Source organism: Aspergillus nidulans, chromosome VII (assembly GCF_000011425.1).
Source record: "Aspergillus nidulans FGSC A4 chromosome VII".
Taxonomy (NCBI): Eukaryota; Fungi; Ascomycota; class Eurotiomycetes; order Eurotiales; family Aspergillaceae; genus Aspergillus; species Aspergillus nidulans.
In genome coordinates, this window is record NC_066263.1 from 3,813,693 (window position 1) to 3,834,869 (window position 21,177).

Consider the following 21,177-nt stretch of genomic DNA (forward strand, 5'->3'; position numbering starts at 1 on the left):
AGACAGGGTACCGAAAGCCGATACAGATACAATTAGCAGTAAGGGTCAGTCGAGCAACTGTATGGGAAGTGTGGGAGAAGAACAAGAATAGAAGTCGCCACTGGGGCCGTACCAAACCAAACCAACCAAACCCAACAGATCCAATCTCGTAAATTACCCTGTTGTAGTCATCATCACCTTTCGAGTGCAACAGAGCTCTTGCCAAGCATTCGTGCAGGGTTGTTGAATGTGCCGCGTCAGCCTTTGTTCCCCATCGCCATTCGCCCCTGTCATGTGCGGCCTTGGCAAGCGTGGGTGGGGAACCAGCATTCTTGATGATGAATCAGCGGCTGTAGATTCCTAGTGTCCTTACTCCATACAGACTACAGAGTACGAAGCACGTACTAACAGCCGCCAATGCCACAGCCCACGGGTATCCCTAGAACGCAGACGCAAATAGTGTATGTGGGGGCCCAGGCAACAGGCAGGTATAGTCAGGGTCTTGTCGACCTCGTCCTGGGATTGGTAGGGCTGCATACTCCGTGATCCGTACAGAATTAGCGTACGGTATGTATTCCATGCCCGATATCTGTTGTCTGCGGAAACTGACAGGAGTATGCAGTCCTGAGGAGACCGATAATGAGGGGCGAAGGTGATAGCGCATTATACCCTCCGTCCACACTCCGGAGTATCCCGACTCAGTCCTGTACCCTAGGTATGAGGAGTTGACAGGCTTCCCTCGATAAACCGTCTTTGGGAATCGCGGGAACGTGGGTGTGTTTGTTTGCCTTGCTCGGTCATACTGACTGTTCAAATTAGTGCTGAGACCGAGACGAGGGTGCAGCTAGATACATAATATTAATACGAAGAGGAGTCTACAAAGGATGGCAGGAGCCACCGGGAAAATCAACCGTACCGTGGCTTCCTCGTAGGTCACCTCCATCGTCTTACATCGTTCAAAGAAACAAGAAAAGCCGGATGGCGCCACGGGGCTTGAGCGTTAAAGTTTAGAGCCTTGATCGCTGGGGCCTGTAGGGTACAGCACATGGAAAGCGTCCATCACCAAAAATTCTCATCGATGTGGAAGTTATGTCTTTGTGAGAGCCGAAGCTTCTCCACGTTGTCCAGCGTGACCTGAATTCAGCATTATTCATCCCTGCTCAATATGGGCCGGTTCACTCATTCTTTGTTCCTTCCATGTTGCGCTCGGGAGACGAGATGAGGCTGAGGACACGGCTAGGGTAAGTGGGTTCTCGTTGGGTGCAAACACAGTAGCCTGAGGCGATATCCTTTTCTGGATAACCCGAGGGACCGGGATGACTCGGATGAGCAGCGCTGGGATTCCGCTACCGCCCCTGGTTTCCAGTACAACTCCAGTAAGAAAGGGGGCATGAGTCCGAGAGTGTGATGGATAGACCCTAAAAAAACCATAGGGTTTGCTTTTTCTTACTGGAAAGCCACGAGTCAAAGATCCTGACTCCTGAGGAGGAGACCAAAGCAAACGGAATCGGACGATAGCTGGAACAGATTGGATAGCGTAGCTCCCAGACAGGGGTCTTCTTTAGAAACAACTCATTTTTGAGAAAGGGAGTATGGGTGCAGCAATACGTCCAGGCGGCGTTTGCTCGGCTCGTGCCATCTAGGATATACCGGACATGCTCCGCTGACAGGGGAATCTGGAATCTGAAAACCGACTGACATGGGAAGCAGTCCTGTTTGAAATGTCGAAGGTGAACGAACCAGAATTTCGGCAAAGGAAGTCCAGCTGAGAAGGGCAGATTCATCCGGGACCGGCGTCTCATTGGAAGGAAGCTTGAATCGAGGATTTCAATGCAAGCCCACTCTCTACATATGCAAGCTGCAATGCAAGGTGCTCCTTTACAGTCACAGTCACATCAAATCAATACCGTGCATTGTGGTAGTATCTTTCGGGTTAGCATGATGCCGGCCGCCTAAAAGCATTCTCCTGACGGATTCAATGTCCTGAAGCTGCACCTGAAGCCGCAGCTGAGGCTGCAGCTGATAGGGGCCAGGAGTCAGCGAGTTCAGGATAGAGGTTGCAGTTGAGCCATTGACTGCAAATGCTGAGGGACGGGTCGGACAAGGCCCCTTATAGAGAAAGTATGCTCCGTTGAGTTCCTTTACTTTGAGGGGTGGGTAGCATCGTCTCGATGCTGGGAGCCTCGGACTGGTTGCGGCCAAATCATGATCTGATTGAAGAACCGAGTAATATTAATCTTGCCTGTGACTTGGGAAGCGCAGGGCCACGCGTTATGCTCGCTTATTGTATAATACGACGGATTCTAGAAGGAAAATGGTCCAACTCTCGTCGCACGCAGTTGCCCAACCTGGACATCCGTATCGAGCCGCCATCGGGCAAGCTGCTTGACTACTCGGAGAAGTACTCCGTCCTCCATCTGAGTGATAAGAAGGGTTAAGTCTCCCCGCCTGGCACACCGGGATGATTAAAAAAAACCTTTTCAGCACGGCATCGGTATAGTTCGGTAATTCTTGGTCTTCAAGAGACACTGCATATTGAGGATTCGTATCTAGATATGATCCTGTATCAAATCCAAGCTAGTCCACTGCAGGGTCCATAAAAGACGTTGGGTACCTGTTTCATTGTAGAGAAGATCTCAGTGAACTCCGTAGAGCTGGGGCTCAGTGGCTGACGCCGCAGTCCGTAGATCTGATGTCGATGCATTGCGCGTACAATTGCCGAGCGTCCACGCTCACTCTACTCGAGACAAAGTCCGCAAAAAGACCCCTGTGATGCATGAACCAATCGTAACAGAAAAACATCCAGGGTAATTGAAGCACTCCTTCGTTCTTTTCGGCAACGCTTTCAGCCCGTGACCGGAAGAGGAGGGCTAGGATCCAGCAAATAGGAACTCAGGGCATCAGGGCCCTGAGGGCCTGACGCTCCGAGAAACTGCGCAGGCTGACAACCTCTCCACACTGCACTCATAGGGATCCTGCCAAAGCTTGTCTACAATGTCCGTCTAACCCTAAGTTCGTTCATTTGAGCCAGAAGGGAAAGCCTATATCCTGTAGGAAAGAAGACCCGTCAAGACTATTCACGAATTCAGCTCTGTTGCTCTGTTCAGAGCATATACACCAGAGTAGTTGATCTATGGCTGGCGCAGTATGTGACAAGATGACACGGCCGGAACCGGACTGGTTCAGAGTCCAAAGCCCCTGAGGAATACCTTGTAGGATGCCCAAAGGATCTGAATTTTTGTATTCATTTTTCGTACTCAATTTCACTCATTTTCGTATTCGATGGCTTCCAAGAATAGCATAGACCTCGCTCTCGTAATTGTACTGCATATGGAGTTCTGACATGCCCCTGGACCGATACTTGGGATGATGAATGTTTGATATCCAGATTCGACCAAGTCTTAAGAGTGGAGTCACAAGACTGAGTAGCGTGTTTCAAATCACTTTAGCTTCATACCTTGAGGAATGTGGCGGTTTTGGTGGATCCATGGGTCCTCCAACTGCACCGAAGCCCTTTGCCTGGGCTGCGGGGTGTCGTCCGACTATTGGGCGGGGAACTTCGAGATTGTGGGAAGAGACAAAGGAGAAAAGCCTGGCAAGGGAAGGTACAGCGCACCTCTGAACTTAGATGCTCAAGAGTCTTGAGGAGTGGAAGGGTTCCCTCCCCTTCCCCCACTGCAGACACGGGGAACCCTTGCGGGCAGAACCTCAAAGTCCGAATCAGGTAAAGCGTCATCAGGAAAAGCTTGGTCATTGGGTCAAGATGAATTGTGCACGCGTAAGCTCCTGTGGGGCAGACTGTGGGGCACAATGCATGATTGGATGATCGAAACCGGGCCAAGCTCGGCTATCGATTATCTGCCGTGCCTGGGGAAGCCCTGTTTGATGAAGTGAGGCCAAGCAAGCTACTTGAGTTCACTAGGGTCTCCTGGCGGGACAGAGGCGTTCATTTCCGCTGTCGAGGCCGGCTCGGTGTGGTGATAGCCTGGGTGGCGTTGGTGGCTTACAATTGTCCTCGATATCCTCGCCTTATCCATATTGCTGACCACGTCCATTGGTTGAATACCAGCCACGTCAAATTTTGGGAGTCTGCGGCGAATGAACGTGAACGCTACTCCCAAAACTGAAAATGAATGCTCGTTCGGTGTTTGTTGAACCTTCTCAATCAGCGGTACGAGTCCAGATTTCGAGAACTCAATGACCAACCCAATTTCCCGGCCGTCACGCGGTCACGCACGGATATGTCCAGATTTCAAGGTTAGAGGTCAGGGTTCGGGGTTGAGCCGCTGTCTGCAGACTCGAGAGTCTTGGAATCCTGGCAAGAGGCGGCCTGGAGACGGCCTGGAGACGGAGCTCAGTGGTCTGAGCTTATCTAAGCTCATCACCCACCCGAGTCAAGTCGTTCGTTCAACGCCAATCAGCGACGATCTGCCGTCTTGGATCGACCCTATGCAGATGACAGATGGGCCTTGCTCTTAGTAAGGTGTATATTCTTAACCTCCAGGTCGAGTCGATCTTCACGTTATTCATCTCGATCGCTCGCTAATCGCGCTTGTACCAGGGCGCTGGATCGTCCGTTCCTGAAGATTGCTGCCATCGAGCAGATTTGCATCGTCGTACCAGATCGCGATGCAGTGCGGTCACGGCTACGCGCCTGGAGATCTCGTAAGACTAAACCGATATAAAGTAGACTAGTGGATTGGGCGTCAAGTTTATTTGCCAGTCGTGTCCCGAACCCTAACTGAGGCACGCGGAAAAGTAGAACAGGGCGCTGGCCTGGTGACTGATAGCCGATGCAACCATGTCCGTATGCACAGACTACGGTGCACTGACAGGATAACCTCCAACGTACTCCATCGTCTAAAGACTGAGCCGGTGCGAAGCCGCGTCGACGCGTCGACGCTGCGACGCTACCTACATAGTCTCCAATTCCTGTACGGTTCCCGTGGCCACCTTCCTGTCGGAGGTACGCTGTTTGCGCATGGCTGCTGGAGGATCGAAACGGGGGAGGGGGAGTCGGTCACAGGTGGACGCCTAAGTGCCGGATCCTGGGAATCCACTCGACTTGGTGGAGGCGACTCCAGCCCATCAAGCATACGCATCAGCATATGCCAAGGGTCAAGGCTTACCTTCCTGATTTGCAGGAGCTCAGCAGGAGACTCGAAATTGGGTGGTCTGTGTGCGGAATCGAATGAGGTGAGAACGGGTCTTTCAGCGGGGGGTTCAGGCTAGGACATCCGTGGGAGTCTCATTGCCGGAACAGGGCACCCCGCAACAGATTTAGGAAACAGGCCAACAGGGTCTGAAAAGCGTCAATACTGATTGGTTCAGAGTCCATATCCGATTACGCGTTTAAGGGATGATGTGCCGTGTCAAAGTCCCACTTTTTGCCTAATTTAGTAGTGAGCGAGCTGCCAGGACGGGCTTAGAAGAGAACCCTGTCCCTGGAAGAGCTTTGATGTCCCCAGAGTCCCTTTGGGTATAGCGGGAGGCGGGCCTGAACACCCCAGCAAATAAGGGCGTGGAATTTCTGAAAAGCGGTCAAGCGTCGACATATCAGAGTTCCTTCACAGTGGTTGGCGGGTCTGGCATTTTCAGAAGAAATGTCAGAGTTGGACCGTTTTCGAGACAATAACATGACGATAGGGATGACGACTCTGCACGGATGCGTACTTTTGACCTTCGAAGTAGTTTTGTAACAAGCGGGTAAGGGGAGTTCGCTATAGAGCGGCTCTGATTGGATCTGGATATCTACACCCTGAGAAGAACCCCCGATAACGAAGACGCTCGAGGTGGACCGTTGAGTGCCCTCCATGCCGAGGTCGGAGGCGAACCAGGCAACTGTAATCCTGTGAATTCTGTAATCCTGTGAAGCTTGTGAATCGGACTTTGTACAAGGGAATTCTCCTTGTCGGCACATTCCGCTGAGTTTCCCGCGGGGTCCACTCGGTGAGTACGTGGTCGGCGGGTCGATTTTAGGTGCTTGCACAATGGCTCTTGGCCTGCTTAGCCTGAAGTCTAAGAGGAGTCGTGGATGAAGAGTTGGAACACTGAAGCGTGAAGAATCCATCCACGAGTCCTATTCGAGGTCACGTTGGCGGTCGACCCGCTTGAGTCTGGCTGTCTGGCAGTTTGGGAGGCGACATGCACCTGCCACTTTCAGCATGTGGAACTTGCGGGCCTTCGTCGTTGCTTTTGTGCCACAGTGCCAGCCACGCGGTCTGGCGCTCTATGGTCCAGTTGATCGCTTTTCCAAGGAACCGGTTCATCCCAAACTTTAGCCTGAGGAAAAGGAAGCACCAGTCCGTGATACATCATACTCTGACCAGCATGGTGGCAAGCCTCAAGGCATGGGCGGGCGGGGTCCATCATCCATGGCTCTGCCTCGTCCTCGGGGCCCCTGTCGCTCACCTCGCGGGGGGCGGTTATCGTCGAATCAGGGACGCCAAATTCCTGTGATCATCGCGGGAATGGCAGAACCAGATTGTCAGATAGCCCTTGGCAGACGAATGCTTAGAGCTGTGCCGAACGCACAGAGAATCGCTGTAAAGATGCCCGGGCGCTTGCCGGCATCGCTGTGAGGACCACCTGCTCTCAAAACCGTCGATGGTTGATGGTCATGGCTCTAGTCAAAGGCGCTAGTCTCTACGAAGCGGAGTATTCTATGAACTACCAGCTTTCGAATCACGTTGTGGTCACTGATGGATATCGATCCAGCAGTCCATCCTCCAGCCGTACAACAAGCCTCGAAGATCACTGTCTATCCTCGAGTTAAGGTTAAGATCTCGATCGTGCCAGCGATCCGCAAAGAACCTCCGTCAGCATGCGCCTTCTTTAAGTATGGGATATCGATGTCAGAAAAGGCGGTTGACATGCAAACAATCAGGATCACACATAGAACGGATTGCAGTCTTACGGTGGCAGGATCGCGGTCCCTTATCCGGCGGTCCCGGATCCCCAGCTGGGGAGCAAGGCCGGGTTTTTCTGCGTGCTGCAGTTAGGCACCAATGGCGATTTAATTCTGACAAGCGCGGGATGTCTCGTTTCACTCCAAGTGGAGGGGATATTACTCCGTAACAGTGATTATCTGACATGCACGTCCGGTTAGTCGATTCTATGCCGCCAACCCATGATAGCGCGTCTCGTGGCCGCTGACGTCGGTGGTGGAGGCCAAGTCAACCAACTCCACGAAGAGAATAGAAGTTGACCTCGCACGCCGGCGGAAACCAGCTTCTAAACGCGCAGTCGAGGGTAGAAAGGCCAGGGTGGAAGCTTCACGCATGAGCGACCGTTGAGAAGCTGCATTTCGGGTGTCACCGTTATGGCCTAGAGATTACTGAGATTTTTGCCCACCTTCGATGACGGAGAACTTCTCCGCAATTTGCCTTGAAGTGATCTCAGTCATATGAGCGTCTTGATCTCGGGACGAGCTTCCTGGACTTCATCTTCAGCAACTCCTGAGCGAGCGAAATTTTCTGCGCCTTCCTTGCGTAAGTGCGACTCCGGTCGCCTTCAAATTGCCGATAATGTAGTGTCCATGTGGGGTGATGCTATGACGGGAAGCCTGCCAACCCCGATGATTTCGGGGAGAAGGAGTGACGCTATTCGACTGCGTAGAGGACTTCGACTCTTAGTGAGATCTCTGCAGATTGATGCGACGGGGCACTTTTCCGGGCAGTGTCGTCACTCTGCAGACCGACCTGGTCGACTGGCTCTCATTATCCCACCGTTTATGATCTTATGCAGTGCTAGCCTGCGATGGCTTCAAGACCATTATCCGTTCTGCTCTGCAGCGTCGCTAATATATTAGTGTCTTGCCTTGCTGTTGTCAGGTATATTCGACCATATATTAATTACATGTAGTGAAAGACTCCGAGTCTGTAGACCGCCTCTCCATCGGCTTGAGCCGTCGGCCCCGTCTGCCTCTGGCCATTCATGTCTCTGATGACGAGTCTTCGTGGTAAGGATTGTTCCTGGGTACGAAGTCGTCCCCCTCGAAATTCCAATGATTTTGATTAGGTCATAGAGTCTCAAGAGGTCACAATATGACTACAGACGGTATATGTAATCACGAATGCTTGATTCGACTGAACGGCCTTCAGAGACCACAGAGACCACAGAACCTCAAAAAGGCACAAAGGCACAAGGCACTGATCGCTCTGCAGACCGTCCACTGCCGGGTACAGCGTCCAGTCTCCCGCGCCGGCGTGGAGGTCGTTCCCCGCCACCAAGTCGAGTTGGACATTTTTATTATCATAATTGCATATTTGCATTAGGTGAAGCACGGTGGGCAGGGCTCAGGGCGAACCCTGGTTGATGCATCCATCTCAGCTGGGGCTTGGCATGGCTGTTGCTTTCTGACAAATTACACAGAACAACCAATTTTTTCTATGGAGGAGACACGGCACAGACGGTATCCAGTGGCCCACCTCAGAGCCCAACCTACCCACACTCCCACGCTCGCACGCTCTCACGGTCAACCGCACTGTTTCCCGCATATGGACTTAGCAGGCAAAGCAGGCAGAGCAGGCAAAGTAGCCAATGTTCATTTTATTGCTCAGATCGAGCCGTAAAATAGTTCTTGAAATAGTCTCAACCTTACCGTCCCCTGCCTGCCTGGAAAGGGCAGGTTGTGGCAGCCTGGGAAATTGTCTGGGTGTAGTGCCGTCCCTGGATCCCACCTAGTTGGCTCCTTGTTGGCTCTTTGTTGGCTTCTCGTTGGCTTCTCGTTGGCTTGTCGCTGGCTTCTAGTTGGCTTGTTGGCTTCTTGTGCTCTGTTTGCCTCTCTTGCAAACCCACTGCTCAAGCTCAGGTTGATTCCCCAGCCATCATCGTGTTATCATGCAGAGAGATGCCATGAACCTCGGGTTCGGGTTTTCTGAGTCCTCCACTAGACTCCTGGACGGTAGGTACAAGGCTCCGATCCCGGAGTTTCAGTGGTTTCCCAGGTTCCCTCATCCTTGCCCCTGCTTCACGTCGCAGTCTGTTTTCTTTTTCTCTCATTTATTTATTATTATTATTTATTATTTATTATTTATTTTTATTTTCTCACTGACCTGCCTCTTTGTTTGCATCCCACTGGTGGAGCTACCATACATAATCACAATAATACACAATAAATCACAATAAGGCATAATAATATAAACACAAGTCAATGCTATGCGGTATATTTGTACTGTGTGTACTGTGTGTACTGTGTGTACTGTGTGTACTGTGTATTGTATGCATTTGTGTGGTGGTGCTAATGCTCAGGACTGGGACTAATGACTATAGAATGAACCCATGGTTCTGATCCTCACTAAGATTTAGCAGCGGCGGAGTGAAGAAATAATCCACGCAATTATTATGGAAAAGGAAAAAGAAGAAACAGAAACGGGGCTAAGGGTCCCCGAGGCACTGGTTCGCCATTGGACTCTCCTTTTTCGCCCGCTAAAGTTCTCTGAATTTTGGGATTTATTATTATTGCCTTGCTTGAACGGGACTGGCGTCGTTTCGAAGCCTAAGCGGGCCAAAGTAACGATCTGCAACCGTCCCCCGACGGGACGTCGTCAGTGGCACTACTGGCGCGGTAGACTGCTGAACGCCAGGGCTTTCCTTCGTCCCTGCGATCCTGTATTTGTTCATAAGCTTCGTCGATCGCCCTTCCCCAGACGCAACTCGCCTTCTCCTTCTCTCACTCAGATCCTCGTTTTTCTTACTCCTCTGAACACAACAGCTGCACCTGCGCGCATCCTCTTCCTCCTCCGTTTGCGCGGATCATTGCAGCTCCAATTGTGCCGGCTCTTCTCTTCTCTTGCCTCTACTCTCGACCAGCTTCCTGGTTCACTTCGTTCACCTCGTTTACCTGGTTCATCTGGAGTACCTGGTTCCCCTGATCCCCTGCGATTCGTGTCGGTCGACCGTCCCTCACTTGATCATCGCTCCAACGGCCGTGTTGCGAGCATCACCACCCCGCGAGAACATCAACACGATCTTCCAGCACTCTTTCAAAACGACTATCCTCAATGACGATGGTTATTGAGAACCAGAACCGCCAGTATGGCGGCGGAATGGGGTTTGACAGTGTTTACCAGCATCCGCACCACAGTCAACCACCGCAGTTCTCAGATCCTTGGACCACCGCCCATTCGTCATCCCACTCGACGCCCCCCGTATATCCAGCTTCCGTGGGCATCAAGCAGGACGAGACTAGCCGTCCTTCTCACATCCCTATGCCATACTCGGTCTCTGTTTCGGCTCCCTCGATCGTGGCAGGCAGTAACTACTCGTCCGCGTCTACGTCTGCGAGCTACCCGGCCCCCGACATGATGGGCCTTCCCCATGAGATCCCCCGGACCTCGTTCGACCATGCTCCTGCCTACACCACAGCTCCCTCGATCAGCAGCTTTGCGCCAGCCAGCTATGCGCCCATCAGTTACGCTTCTCCGGTTCACCAGGACAACCGCAGGATATCCCATGCGTAAGAATACCACAACGATCTTCACCGAATCTCTGCTTACCGTTCTTGTTTTCTAGTGATGCTTCCCGCGTTGCTTCATCCCAATCCACATCAGGCCCGACATTTGGAGACGCGCTGGATGCCAGTCGCGGAATGGTGGCTCTCAGCCAGGATCTGACACCCCGAAATATCTATGGGCCTCGAGGATCTCGAGGCTCGGGCGATTCCTACGGATTCCCCCTAGCACACTCGGCTGGTTCGTCTATCTCATCTGCAGGCTCTTACCCATACTACAGCGCGTCCGTCGCGTCGGTAGAGTCGTCTGTCACCGATTACAGCTCAACAACTTCAGAGTCTTACGAAAATGGCCACTTGTCACGCACACTCCCACGCCCGTCCACTCTTCTCACCGGCAGTGCTCCTCCGGGCCCTCAATCGATGATGAGCCAGTTCAGTTCGAAAATGCCGTCCAACACCCAGAAGAAGCACAAGTGCAAGGTGTGTGACAAGCGGTTTACCCGGCCATCCTCTTTACAGACCCATATGTACAGTCACACTGGCGAGAAGCGTAAGTCCCCTGACAAACTAGTACGTTTCCGTTTTGTGATACTAATAGATTGAAATACAGCATTCGCTTGTGACGTGGAAGGCTGTGGTCGACACTTTTCCGTTGTCTCTAACCTCCGTCGCCACAAGAAGGTCCACAAGGGCGGGAAGGAGGGAGGTTCAGGCGATGACGAAGAGTAATCGTTTCAATCGACCTGCCCTATCCTGAATACCCTGGCCACTAAACCTTCGCCTGGAGTGAAGGATTGTGTACGATTCGGCTTTCGAATTCTCCACACACATCACACAGTGGCACCATTCTTTCTTCCCGATTGGGTCACGATCCATTGTACAACAGCCTAATATTCCTTCCGCTACTTTCTTCTTTCTGTCTCGGCCTTGCTGGCAGAGAATTGATACCCTGAAACCTTTTTTTTATATTTTCTGTGCCCTCGACTTGTTTCTCATGATCCGGCAAAACAAGGCTGAGGAACAGGATGGATACCCCGTGATGCTTTTCCATTTTCAAATATTTTTCCCCACACCAAAGTTATGACCATAGAGGTACCGGCTTTTCCTATCGGAGGTCCTTTTTCCGCTTCTCATTTTTCATTTCGTTTCTCTCGCTAGACTAGGGTGTTTGGTTATGGTCGTTTTGTGTGGCATGGGTTCCTTTTCTGATACCAATGGGTTGCGTCAATCGTCTTGCGTTTCCGTGACATGGATTTCTTTTCGTTCGTTTGTTCGGTTGCCCGGTTCATCACCATGATGGGTGCATCTGCGACTCCGATCTACTTTGTTTTCATGCCGTCTTTTGGCTCTCAAAATACCTGATGGGGGCGTTCCATCCCAGGATACGCTGGTATGGGAACAAAAGCCGGGAACACAGTGATCTCTGAATTTCGCCGTGTTTCGTTTGGAATATGGACACGATTGTGTCACGTACTGTCGCTACTACTACGATATTATCTAATCTAGACGTGCGAGCAGGGCATAATAATATGGATTTGACTGGCCGCGCAGCTGCTCTCAGTCAGTCTGATTTGTACATAGATGCGCAACAATATATTCTGTCTGGAGCACTGATACCTTCTATCCATAGACTTTCGTAGGTCACCTTCAATGCTGGTGTTGGCCTTCTCGACGCCGTTTCCCGTGTACGACAGTCGAAACGTTCGTACTTGGCCTGGTGAGCCCCTTTGTGATATCTGAAATTGCGGTCACCCAAGAAAATCCTGCACCAACTGTATGAGGTCGAGACTCTAGTTCGGTATCTACCTCTATCTCCAATCCTATGCCTTAAGTGCTGAAAGGATAGTGTCGGCAGCCTCGCTGGTTGTTCTCTTAGCTTCCCGTCTTTTTCCGCCCCGGCGCCGCAAAAAAATCCATTTCCACTTCACATCCACCCTCACACACTTGAGCTCCTCGTTGCCAAGCTTCTCTTTCCAATTCTTGGACTACCTGGCCGGAATGTCGTCAGACCAGAATTCAGTACCTTGAGTATCTAATAGATAATGGCAGATGAACATCGCCCACTCAAGCGCGTTCGGCAAGCTTGTGAACCATGCCGGTTGGTGCTCACATTGTTATGTCGCGTCGATCATGCGGCTTATGATGAAGATGACGGATGACGGTAGTGACGATAAAATAGGCGAAAAAAGTCGCGATGTCCAGGCGAGAAACCAGTATGCTCCTTTTGCGAGCGGCTGGGTCAGCAATGTGTTTATGCACCGGGCGATGGGCCTGAATTGCCTGCCGCTGATATTGTATGTCTTCTAACTGCCTCTGTCGAAATGCGTCTGGCCGATACTGATGATTGCTGCTCGGTAGGCTAAACGACTATCAAGCGTTGAGGACAAGCTGGAGGAGCTAGCTCGGAATCTCAGGTACATTTTCTCCAACCTGCAATTGCAATAGATCACTTCGAGTTAGTTATCAACCTGTTCTGACTCGTCAATAGACCGCACTCCACGCCGGCTGAAGTCTCTATCTCGCAATCAGCGCTCGTACAGCATAAGCTACCAAATCTCCAGCAGAATGATCTCTCTACCGTTGCGCATCTGTTCCTAACATGCTGCAACTATCAGCCTCTCCCGCTCTTCCATCCAGATAGCTTCGTTGAGACCCTGGAGAGTCGCGATCCGGAGCTGATTCTCGCGATCCACGCTATTAGTCTTCGGTTCGGGCGTAGTCCTGATGGTAGCGACTTGCGTCCTTATATCACGGACTGTGCGCGCCGAGCGAGGACCCTTGTCATGGAGCGTATTGGTCGAGGGCCTCTGGAGCTGTCCACTTTGCAGACGCTTTGTCTTTTGGCATTGTTTGATTTTACCGGTACCAACCCCTGATGTGTTCCTCTCTCTACTCAGACCATGCCTGTTGACGTGTTAAAGCTGGTGATACGGTTCAGGCTGGGTTGCATCTCAATATGGCGACGTATCTGGCGCAGAGTGTTAATACTGCGGGGGAAACCCTAGGAGCATTACATCCGGATCCGGATGAGAAGCGGAGGTGTCTTTGGAGTATTTACTTCCTCCAGAGCCTCCAAGGGGATGGGGTGCAGGCGGCGCGACTTATTGCAGGTGTTCGTACGCCCTTCAATACCGGCTCGGGATTCTCTCCTACCTTTACCTTGAACCCCGGTCCGGAGATTGGACTACCTCTTTCGGCAAAGGAGGATCTCGATCTCATCTCCTATGCAGTCCAAGCGGGCGAAGTATGGTCTATGGCAATGGCATACGCGGCTAGCCGTGTCGAACCAGATGCACCGGCACCATGGTCACCACATTCTGACTATTCGATCGTAACTTACCGCCATATGGAGTTTGACAGTCAGGTGCCTCTGAAATATCGGTATGATGCCAATAGGTTCCATGAACACCGCCTGCATGAGCTGAACCAACGGCGCGAGTTCTGGGGTCCGTGGTTGTTCACACAGTTCCTTTACCTGGCAATCCCCTGCCTTCTGAACCACCCATTTCTGCTATCGCGGAGACTGCGTAGCTTCCGACACACTATGCCACAGTCCTTTATCCGACAGTCATTCGAGACCATTACAAACAACGCCGCGTGGATCCTACATTTGATTGACCTAATCGAGCACAAAGGGTTCGAAGTCTGCGACCCAACACTTGCCCACTGCGTCCTCATAGTAGCGACTATTCATCTCCAACATAGCTTCGTTGATGACCCAAGTTTTCGGGAGAAGGCGCGGAGAGGCTTCACCAAATGTGTCCGTTTCCTCCATCCGTTGGCGCAGCGGTGGCCACACGTCCAAAATATGGTAGGCTATGCATCAACAAGCAGCACATAACTGTTTTGATTGTTCTGTTAGCGCCAATAGGGAGAGGCGGTGTAAGCTAACTGGGCATTATAGATTGACCGACTTACACGGCTTCGAGAAAACGTTTCCGCCGGTGACCCTCAAGCCTCCCATTCCCGGCAAGCATGGACCACCAATGCCCAACTTCTTTGGGAGCTGCTGGTCTACGACCGTGCAAGCCGCTCGCCCCAAGCGAGTCAACTTTTCGGAGCTACTCTCTCAGACACCTCCTCTCGGCAGACCGCGCGCATGACTCCAGATCCCAACTTCCCTCTTGTAGGATCCGCAGGAATTACGGGCCACAAAACGGTCGCCAAAGAAATATATACACATCCTCCAGAGACTATCACAACACCACCCGCAGTTCAAGCGGAGGCGCTCGCAGGAGCCGTGCCGTCTATAGATCTTGACCCGTTCAACATGATTTCGGACCCCACGCTGGAAGGAATCACGGACCATATGTTTTTGGAACCAGAAAGCTACGGTAGAGCCATTGAGGATTGGTGGGAAGGAGACGGCTTGATTTAGTGGCTTAGTCGTGGCTCCGCGCTAGCCCTTCGCCATTCATTTGCACAGGGAAATCGTCCGGAAGGTCCAAGCCTCAACCAACATTTCCAAAATGACATATCTTTGAAAAGAAATGGAGAGAACAAATTCCCAACAGCGACCTTTATATGTGGCAAGGCGCAGCCCGACTCAAGTTGGAAAAATTCCTGTTGTTAGTTCCGCTCGCACGAGCGTAGCGGCAACCTCAGTCTTTGTTACTGTCTACCTCGCTTCCGAATCTGGGCTCGTCTCCAAACCAGCGAACAGAACGTTGGAATTTGGAATGAAAGGAACGGAGATCAGTGCGCCTGATGTTTGATTTGAGCTCCATCAAACTACCTGAAAACGGCGCGTTTGCTGGAATTCTGCAGCGCTGCCGCGTTTCTCGTGCAACCGAGATCAAACCAACAAGGTTTGAATAAGCGCCGTCGATATTGCAGTGCCATGCAGGTCCATGAGGATGTCCAAAACGTTGAATCCACGTTGGATCGGTTTCCCCAGTCTCCACTGATCTCGTTCATGAAATGATGAGATAAACGCTCTCTACTATCCGGGTGTCTGTCTTCCCATATAAAGGACCCTGGACCCTTTAGTTCTCGTCAGACCTGAACAATATCAATGCACTGCATCAAATTTACATCTACCATTAATCACAGGTAGGGAAGGAACAGAGGACAGGACTTCTCCGGTTTCAAATACAAACCTCCAGACGGGGTTTTCCAAACATCTCTATTTCAGTATATATTTGCATATCAGATCAGCTTTGCTTTGAAGCAGTCGGAGACATCTTGATCAACAGCGTTGCCTAACTCTTTCTCAACTCTAGAAGCCTCAGAATCCAACAGAGTCAACCATGATTTGGGCAACATCCACCCTCGTTCCATTCCTTTGCATCACTGCCGTCACCGCATTACCTGCCAGGTTCGACTTTTACTCATTTTTCCATCCGAACCTCATCAAAGATTTTCTCCAGAATACCCAATTAGCCGGTTGTGTTCTCCCCAGCACAACAACTCTCTCTTCATCTTCGCTCTCCGCGCCATCCAGCGGTCTGTCTCTCAAGGCTATCACCCTCGGACGCGGAACCCAAAATTATACCTGCGCCGGGAACACGGCAGCCACAACGCCAGAAGCAACCGGCGCAACAGCGACTCTCTTTGATACTTCTTGTCTCGTAGCGGCCAACGTGAACGCGGATAGACAGCCAACCCTCCACTTCCTTCCAGATAGCCTTAAGACCGTCCCCCTCAGCAACCTGGATCTGTTCGCTAGCCTTCTATCGCACTCATCCGGCCAGAATATTGCTGTCGGGAAGCATTATTTCACCGCCGACGGAACCCCATTCTTTGATCTGCGTGGTTCAGAAATGTACGGTTCAGGCTGGATTGCCGCTAAGAAGGAAGACGAAGAGGATGCACCGGCAAAGCCAGGGTATGGAATTACGGGAGATGTGGCTTGGTTAAAGCTAACGGCGATTGAGGGGAGTCTCAGTGTGAGTGTTTCTACCTTCTTTTTCCTTTCTCCGCTTTTCCTGTGCTCGGGTAGCTAACAGTTTCTGAAGGAGGTATACCGCATTCACACAGCTGGCGGATCGGCGCCTGCTACCTGCGAAGATATGCCTGAGGATTTTACGGTAGACTACGCGGCAGAGTACTGGTTTTATGGAGACAATGAATGAGAACGTTCTGAAATGGGTGGCTTCTTCTCGCATTTTTGTCTTTTGACTGGAAGTCTGGGCGGCTTTCTGGCACATTTCCAGATACCTTTTTTGTGATATCGGTGTTGTCCTATGCTTTATAAGGGAGGCAACTGAATGACAGTCTTGTGTAGAATTAAGTTTGAGGGTGACAATATATTGAATTTATATTATATATGGGGAATGGTCGCGAATGTCTTGAACCGCGCCTCGGAAGGTGCAAACTAAGGTACCCTCATAGCGGCAGATGTACACGCCCTTGTGTCATGTACAGTTAGGTGAGGTACAATGGGACACTGCTCCTTTTCTGTAATTGCGGGACCTGTCCTACTCAGCAATGTAGGTATGACGGCTGCTCAGTCCTCCTTTTTTGTCCTCTTTCTTTTGTCACGAGACGCCTAGGTACTCCCTCCGAATCTTCGCTATCCACTGTTCGTCTATCACGTCTACTTTCATTCTGCTTTCCTGCGCCCTGATGTAGAAGAACTCGTGCCCTCGATGACACACACTGAACTTGAACTCTCCCTCACACAGCTTCTGATAACAAGCCCCGTTGAAGTTCGTATTGACACAGTCACGACACCACCACATACCCTCGCCGTAACCCCAGATGTGACCGCAATCACCGTCGCAGAGCACCTTCCCACCAATTCTCGCTAGCATTTGCACACAGACTTCCGTATTCTTGTTGTCGCCGAGCGGCACAAACACAGACAGTAGCCGTTGAAACGCAAATGCATCGTTTTCCGCGTCCTCATCGCACAACAGATCAAGCGCCTGCTGCACTGTCTCCCGCACCATCTGCTTGGCCTGGATATGGTCCCCCTGACCATACCAGTACCGAGCGAGGTATATCTGGGGGCCTACGAATGAGGCCGTTTCGGAGATACTGTCGGGGACTAGCGAGGATATTTTCTGAAGGTACAGGGATGGATTATCTGCGCGCTCTGCCATGTCGACATAGATTGGACCAAGTTTGCTGATCAGCTGTGGGAGAAGACTGTACTTATTCCCTCTTGGGAGGTCTTGTTGAATTGCTTGCTCCCACTGCTTGATCGCTTCCGCGCGTCGGTTGGGAACCCCATAGAGCGCTTCTCCGTATGCGCAACGGACGTGGCACAATTGGACGTATTGTTCCGTGTATTTGAGACGAGCAATCGAAATCTCGTACATAGCGTCAAGCAGGTCGATTCGCTCAGTTTCCTGGATGACCTTCAAAAGGAAGGAATGGAAGTATGGGCGCTCTGCGAACACCTCCACCATCTCGCCTAGATTGTTCACTTCCGTAGAGTGATCACGAATGACTTCCAGTAAGTCCACGATGTCCCCCCAACGACCCTGCTTGGAGTACATCTGCATGATCTCAAAGACACGATAGTAGTCGGTGAAATCAAAAATCAGTGCTCGCCGACAGACGGCCACCGTTTGATTGTATAGCTTGTTCTTCCAGTATAACACTCCCAGCGTGTTTAGCATCTTGGCGAGCTCCATGCGGTTGAAAGCACCCTTTGTCCATTCTTGGTCATATTCAAGGTTCCTCGCCGCGGATTCGAGCAAGTCGATTCCCTCTGCCGGGCCAATGATTTCGGCGAGCAGTGTACTTGCTCGGAAATCATTCGAGTCGAGAGCAAGAGCGTGGCGAGCTCGAGATTCAGCTTCTGCTCTGTACTTGAAGTACTGGGAGAGAATACCTAGCTGAACGTGCCAAAGGGAGCTTCGCTTCTTCACGTCCTCACCTAGTACGCTAGCACACCAGCTCTCAACTTCGTTAATCTCTTCTAACGTAGGTGTGTATGTCACCTCTGGGACATGGCCATTTCCTTTGATCTAGGACTGTTAGTTATATCATACGGTGCCACGGAAGGCGAACTTACCTTATTCAAGAACGCCAATATAAACAGGAACGCATCCCGCGTGAAGGGCCTGAAATGTGGTTGCTGCAGCAGACGATGAGCCATCCACTCTGCTCCTGGTCTCATCAGATGATTCTCATCTGATACTATCTTTGCTAGCCACTGCCGAGAGCCTTCATCCTTGATGTCTGCGATGACGGCGGAGTCTGCGAGCCACCTTGCAACTTGCCGTACGCTCTCGTCTTTCTCGAGCAAATCATGCCGGACACGCCACCGTATTAAAGGACTGGTGATGAACTCGTCGTTCTTCAGGAGAACGTCCAGTGAGTCTCCTTTTGTGAACAGCATCACCAGTTCTGATCCAACTTTTGCCAAGGCAGAGTCATCTGCCAACGCCAGGTCGACTGCTGACAGATGCTGCACGAGATATGAATAGGCGTATGGCAGCAGCAAGCTGCGTTGCGGATCTATCGGACCGTTTAGCACACGAAGACACGCCAACGCCATGAGAGTTTGGCCGGTGTGTTGATCTTCGCAACGGAGGGCGCCTTTGTTACGACGCTGCTGCTTTTGCTCTAGATATGCGTCCAGATTCAGACGCTTGTATACTTCAGGTGGGCACACAGTGCGCAAGAAATGCTGCACCATAGCGCTCTCTTCAGGAGTTATCCCGTGGTCTTGGAAATTGTCATCGTCCTTCTGTAATCGAGAGCTGTGGTATCCCCTCCGGATCAACTCTTCGATATCCGTCGACCTGAAGTCGACTCTTCCGATGCGATCAACTTCAAAAATCCGGTACTTGCTCTTTATTTTGTCCTCTAAAGGCAGGAGAGAGGGCTGACCTCTCCGGAGATCCAGAGCAGCACTCAATTGCGAAGGAGTAAGACGTTCAGCTCCGTACACGATCCAGCGCACAATTTCATTGACTTCTGCGATCTCACCTTCTGTCAACTGATCATTCAAGTGCCTGATCTCTTCCAATATCTGCTCCGATCTTTCACGACCTGCAGAGTCTAGAGCCCTCTCGATGTCTGCAACATATTCGCATTCTTGGATCGTGTCTAGCGCCGTGTCGATGGTAAGATAATCGCCTTTGGCTTGTTCTGCCAGTCGCTCCTGGATTCGTCTTCGGAGACAGGTAATCCCTTTACGGCGTGTGCCAATCCTCAACGCTGGCATATCGTCCATTCGACGACTGATATACTGTTGCACGTCGCCAGCGTTCCGCTGCTCGATTGTCATCCGGTCAAATTTGATGCCTTCTTGCTGCGCCAGCTGATCAAAGCAGCGAGGATCTCCAGTCACAAGGACCCTTGTTTCTCGACCATGTATGAGTTTTGATGCCCGTGCCAGGAAACGAATCATGCCCTCGCCAACAGCGTCGCCCAGACCATCGATGACGATGTAAAAGGTGACGTCCATATGCACTAGATCCTCGTTCCAGAAAAGTAGGTGCTTTGAGATATCTCGTGGGTCGACCTCGCCCATCCGTTCACATATTCCTGTCACAGATTTTAAATACCGTCTTTCTGCCTGCGCAAACTGCCAAACGAGGCTCTTTGCTACAGATTCCAGGTTTGTCGCTTTTTTCAACTCCTCGCGCGAGTCCCCTTCGACAAAATAGAATGCCGTTGAGATCCTTTTAGTTCTTGCACCGGCGGCTCGCTGCTGCTTCAGCCATGATATAATTGTCGAGGCCAGATAGCTCTTTCCAGACCCTTCTTTGCCTTCTATCGCTAGGATTGGCGCACCCTCTCCAGCGAACCAAGCTCTATAGAGCGGTTCCTCGAACACCCACTCCCCCGTCCCTTTAATCCGACGTCGCATGTAATTCCTGTGGATTGTCGTCCAGGACGCCTCCGGCTCCTGCGTCCGCTCGTCCATCTTCGACGCATCAAACCCAAGAGTTCTTAACAGCAACCGATTCATGCTAGTCGTATCCTTCTCTCTCGTCAATGTATCAACCAGTCCCTGCGTAACAGCCAATGCCGCCTGGCTCGCCTCCGCCGCCTCCGCAGCAAGCGCCAACGTTTGCGCCCCAACGAGCCGATTCTCCTTATCCACTAATCGCTGCATCTGATCCAACAGATCAGCAACCATATCTTCCTGCATGAAAAAGATCTTCGTAAAGGCAAGAAGTTTCGTCCGTTTCGATCGCAGCCGGACCGTCCGCGAACATATCTCCACGAATAGCAGCAAATGCTGCGCCGATACCCGGCTAAGATTCGTGTCCATACCGGCGCGGATATGGTACTCCAGCCGCTCGAGGTACTCAGCGCATTGTGAGAGCAAGTTTGCTAGCTCTTCAAAGATCGCTTGGTAGCCTTGCCATGCTGAGATCATGAAGCTGAGGGCGTTAAAGCAGAGCTCTGTCGGGCCGAATACCTACACCACCACACCAGATCCTATGTTAACCCATTATTGTGACCAAACGGCATGGCGCTCTATGATAGACTCGAGACTCACCTGCGACGCAGCGCCAGCTGCCACACCTCCGACTGCCTGGACGACACTCAGCGTACGATTGAACACCGTTCGCACGCGTTCTCTTCTCTCACTGCCTTCCGCAGCCTTCTTCTGCACGCCGTCGAGTTGCGCTAAGACTTCCTTTATACTAAGCGGCTGGATCTGGCTCTCGTCACCGCCTGCGAGCTCCAGTACTCGCACGTAGACTTGAGTCCAGATCGTCGTCAGCTCTTCATTTATGGTTGCATCTGTGCACTGGGAAGCGGGCAGGATATGGCTATGCAATCTACTTTGGCCCTATCCTGGTGACCAAGGGACATGGCCCCGCGGG

At 51.6% G+C, this 21,177-nt stretch overlaps 5 protein-coding genes across 5 annotated transcripts, besides 1 other annotated feature; 4 read left to right on the top strand and 1 right to left on the bottom strand.

The window, feature by feature from the left end:
• Positions 1–21,177: part of a sequence feature (contig 1.39 809..240080(1)) that runs on past the window's edge.
• On the top strand, positions 1,198–1,387 carry ANIA_11339 (uncharacterized protein; the record flags this gene model as incomplete). The annotated part of the gene is made up of 2 exons (XM_050613043.1): positions 1,198–1,220; positions 1,252–1,387. 2 exons carry the CDS (start codon positions 1,198–1,200, stop codon positions 1,385–1,387), a joined length of 159 nt encoding a protein of 52 aa, XP_050468885.1.
• Positions 9,984–11,266, top strand: flbC (the record flags this gene model as incomplete). Its single annotated transcript, XM_654933.2, has 3 exons — positions 9,984–10,438; positions 10,495–10,985; positions 11,046–11,266. 3 exons carry the CDS (start codon positions 9,984–9,986, stop codon positions 11,162–11,164), a joined length of 1,065 nt encoding a protein of 354 aa, XP_660025.1. The 3' UTR covers positions 11,165–11,266.
• On the top strand, positions 12,478–14,813 carry ANIA_02422 (uncharacterized protein; the record flags this gene model as incomplete). Its single annotated transcript, XM_050613044.1, has 6 exons — positions 12,478–12,533; positions 12,615–12,729; positions 12,794–12,849; positions 12,924–13,297; positions 13,357–14,246; positions 14,340–14,813. 6 exons carry the CDS (start codon positions 12,478–12,480, stop codon positions 14,811–14,813), a joined length of 1,965 nt encoding a protein of 654 aa, XP_050468886.1.
• On the top strand, positions 15,685–16,509 carry ANIA_02423 (DUF3455 domain-containing protein; the record flags this gene model as incomplete). Its single annotated transcript, XM_654935.1, has 2 exons — positions 15,685–16,323; positions 16,384–16,509. The coding sequence occupies 2 exons, from the start codon at positions 15,685–15,687 to the stop codon at positions 16,507–16,509; spliced, it is 765 nt and encodes a 254-aa protein (XP_660027.1).
• ANIA_10302 (uncharacterized protein) lies at positions 16,823–21,177 on the bottom strand. The gene is made up of 3 exons (XM_050613045.1): positions 20,847–21,177; positions 18,402–20,765; positions 16,823–18,354 (listed from the first exon to the last, which is right to left on the bottom strand). The coding sequence occupies exons 2-3, from the start codon at positions 20,721–20,723 to the stop codon at positions 16,915–16,917; spliced, it is 3,762 nt and encodes a 1,253-aa protein (XP_050468887.1). The 5' UTR covers positions 20,724–20,765; positions 20,847–21,177; the 3' UTR covers positions 16,823–16,914.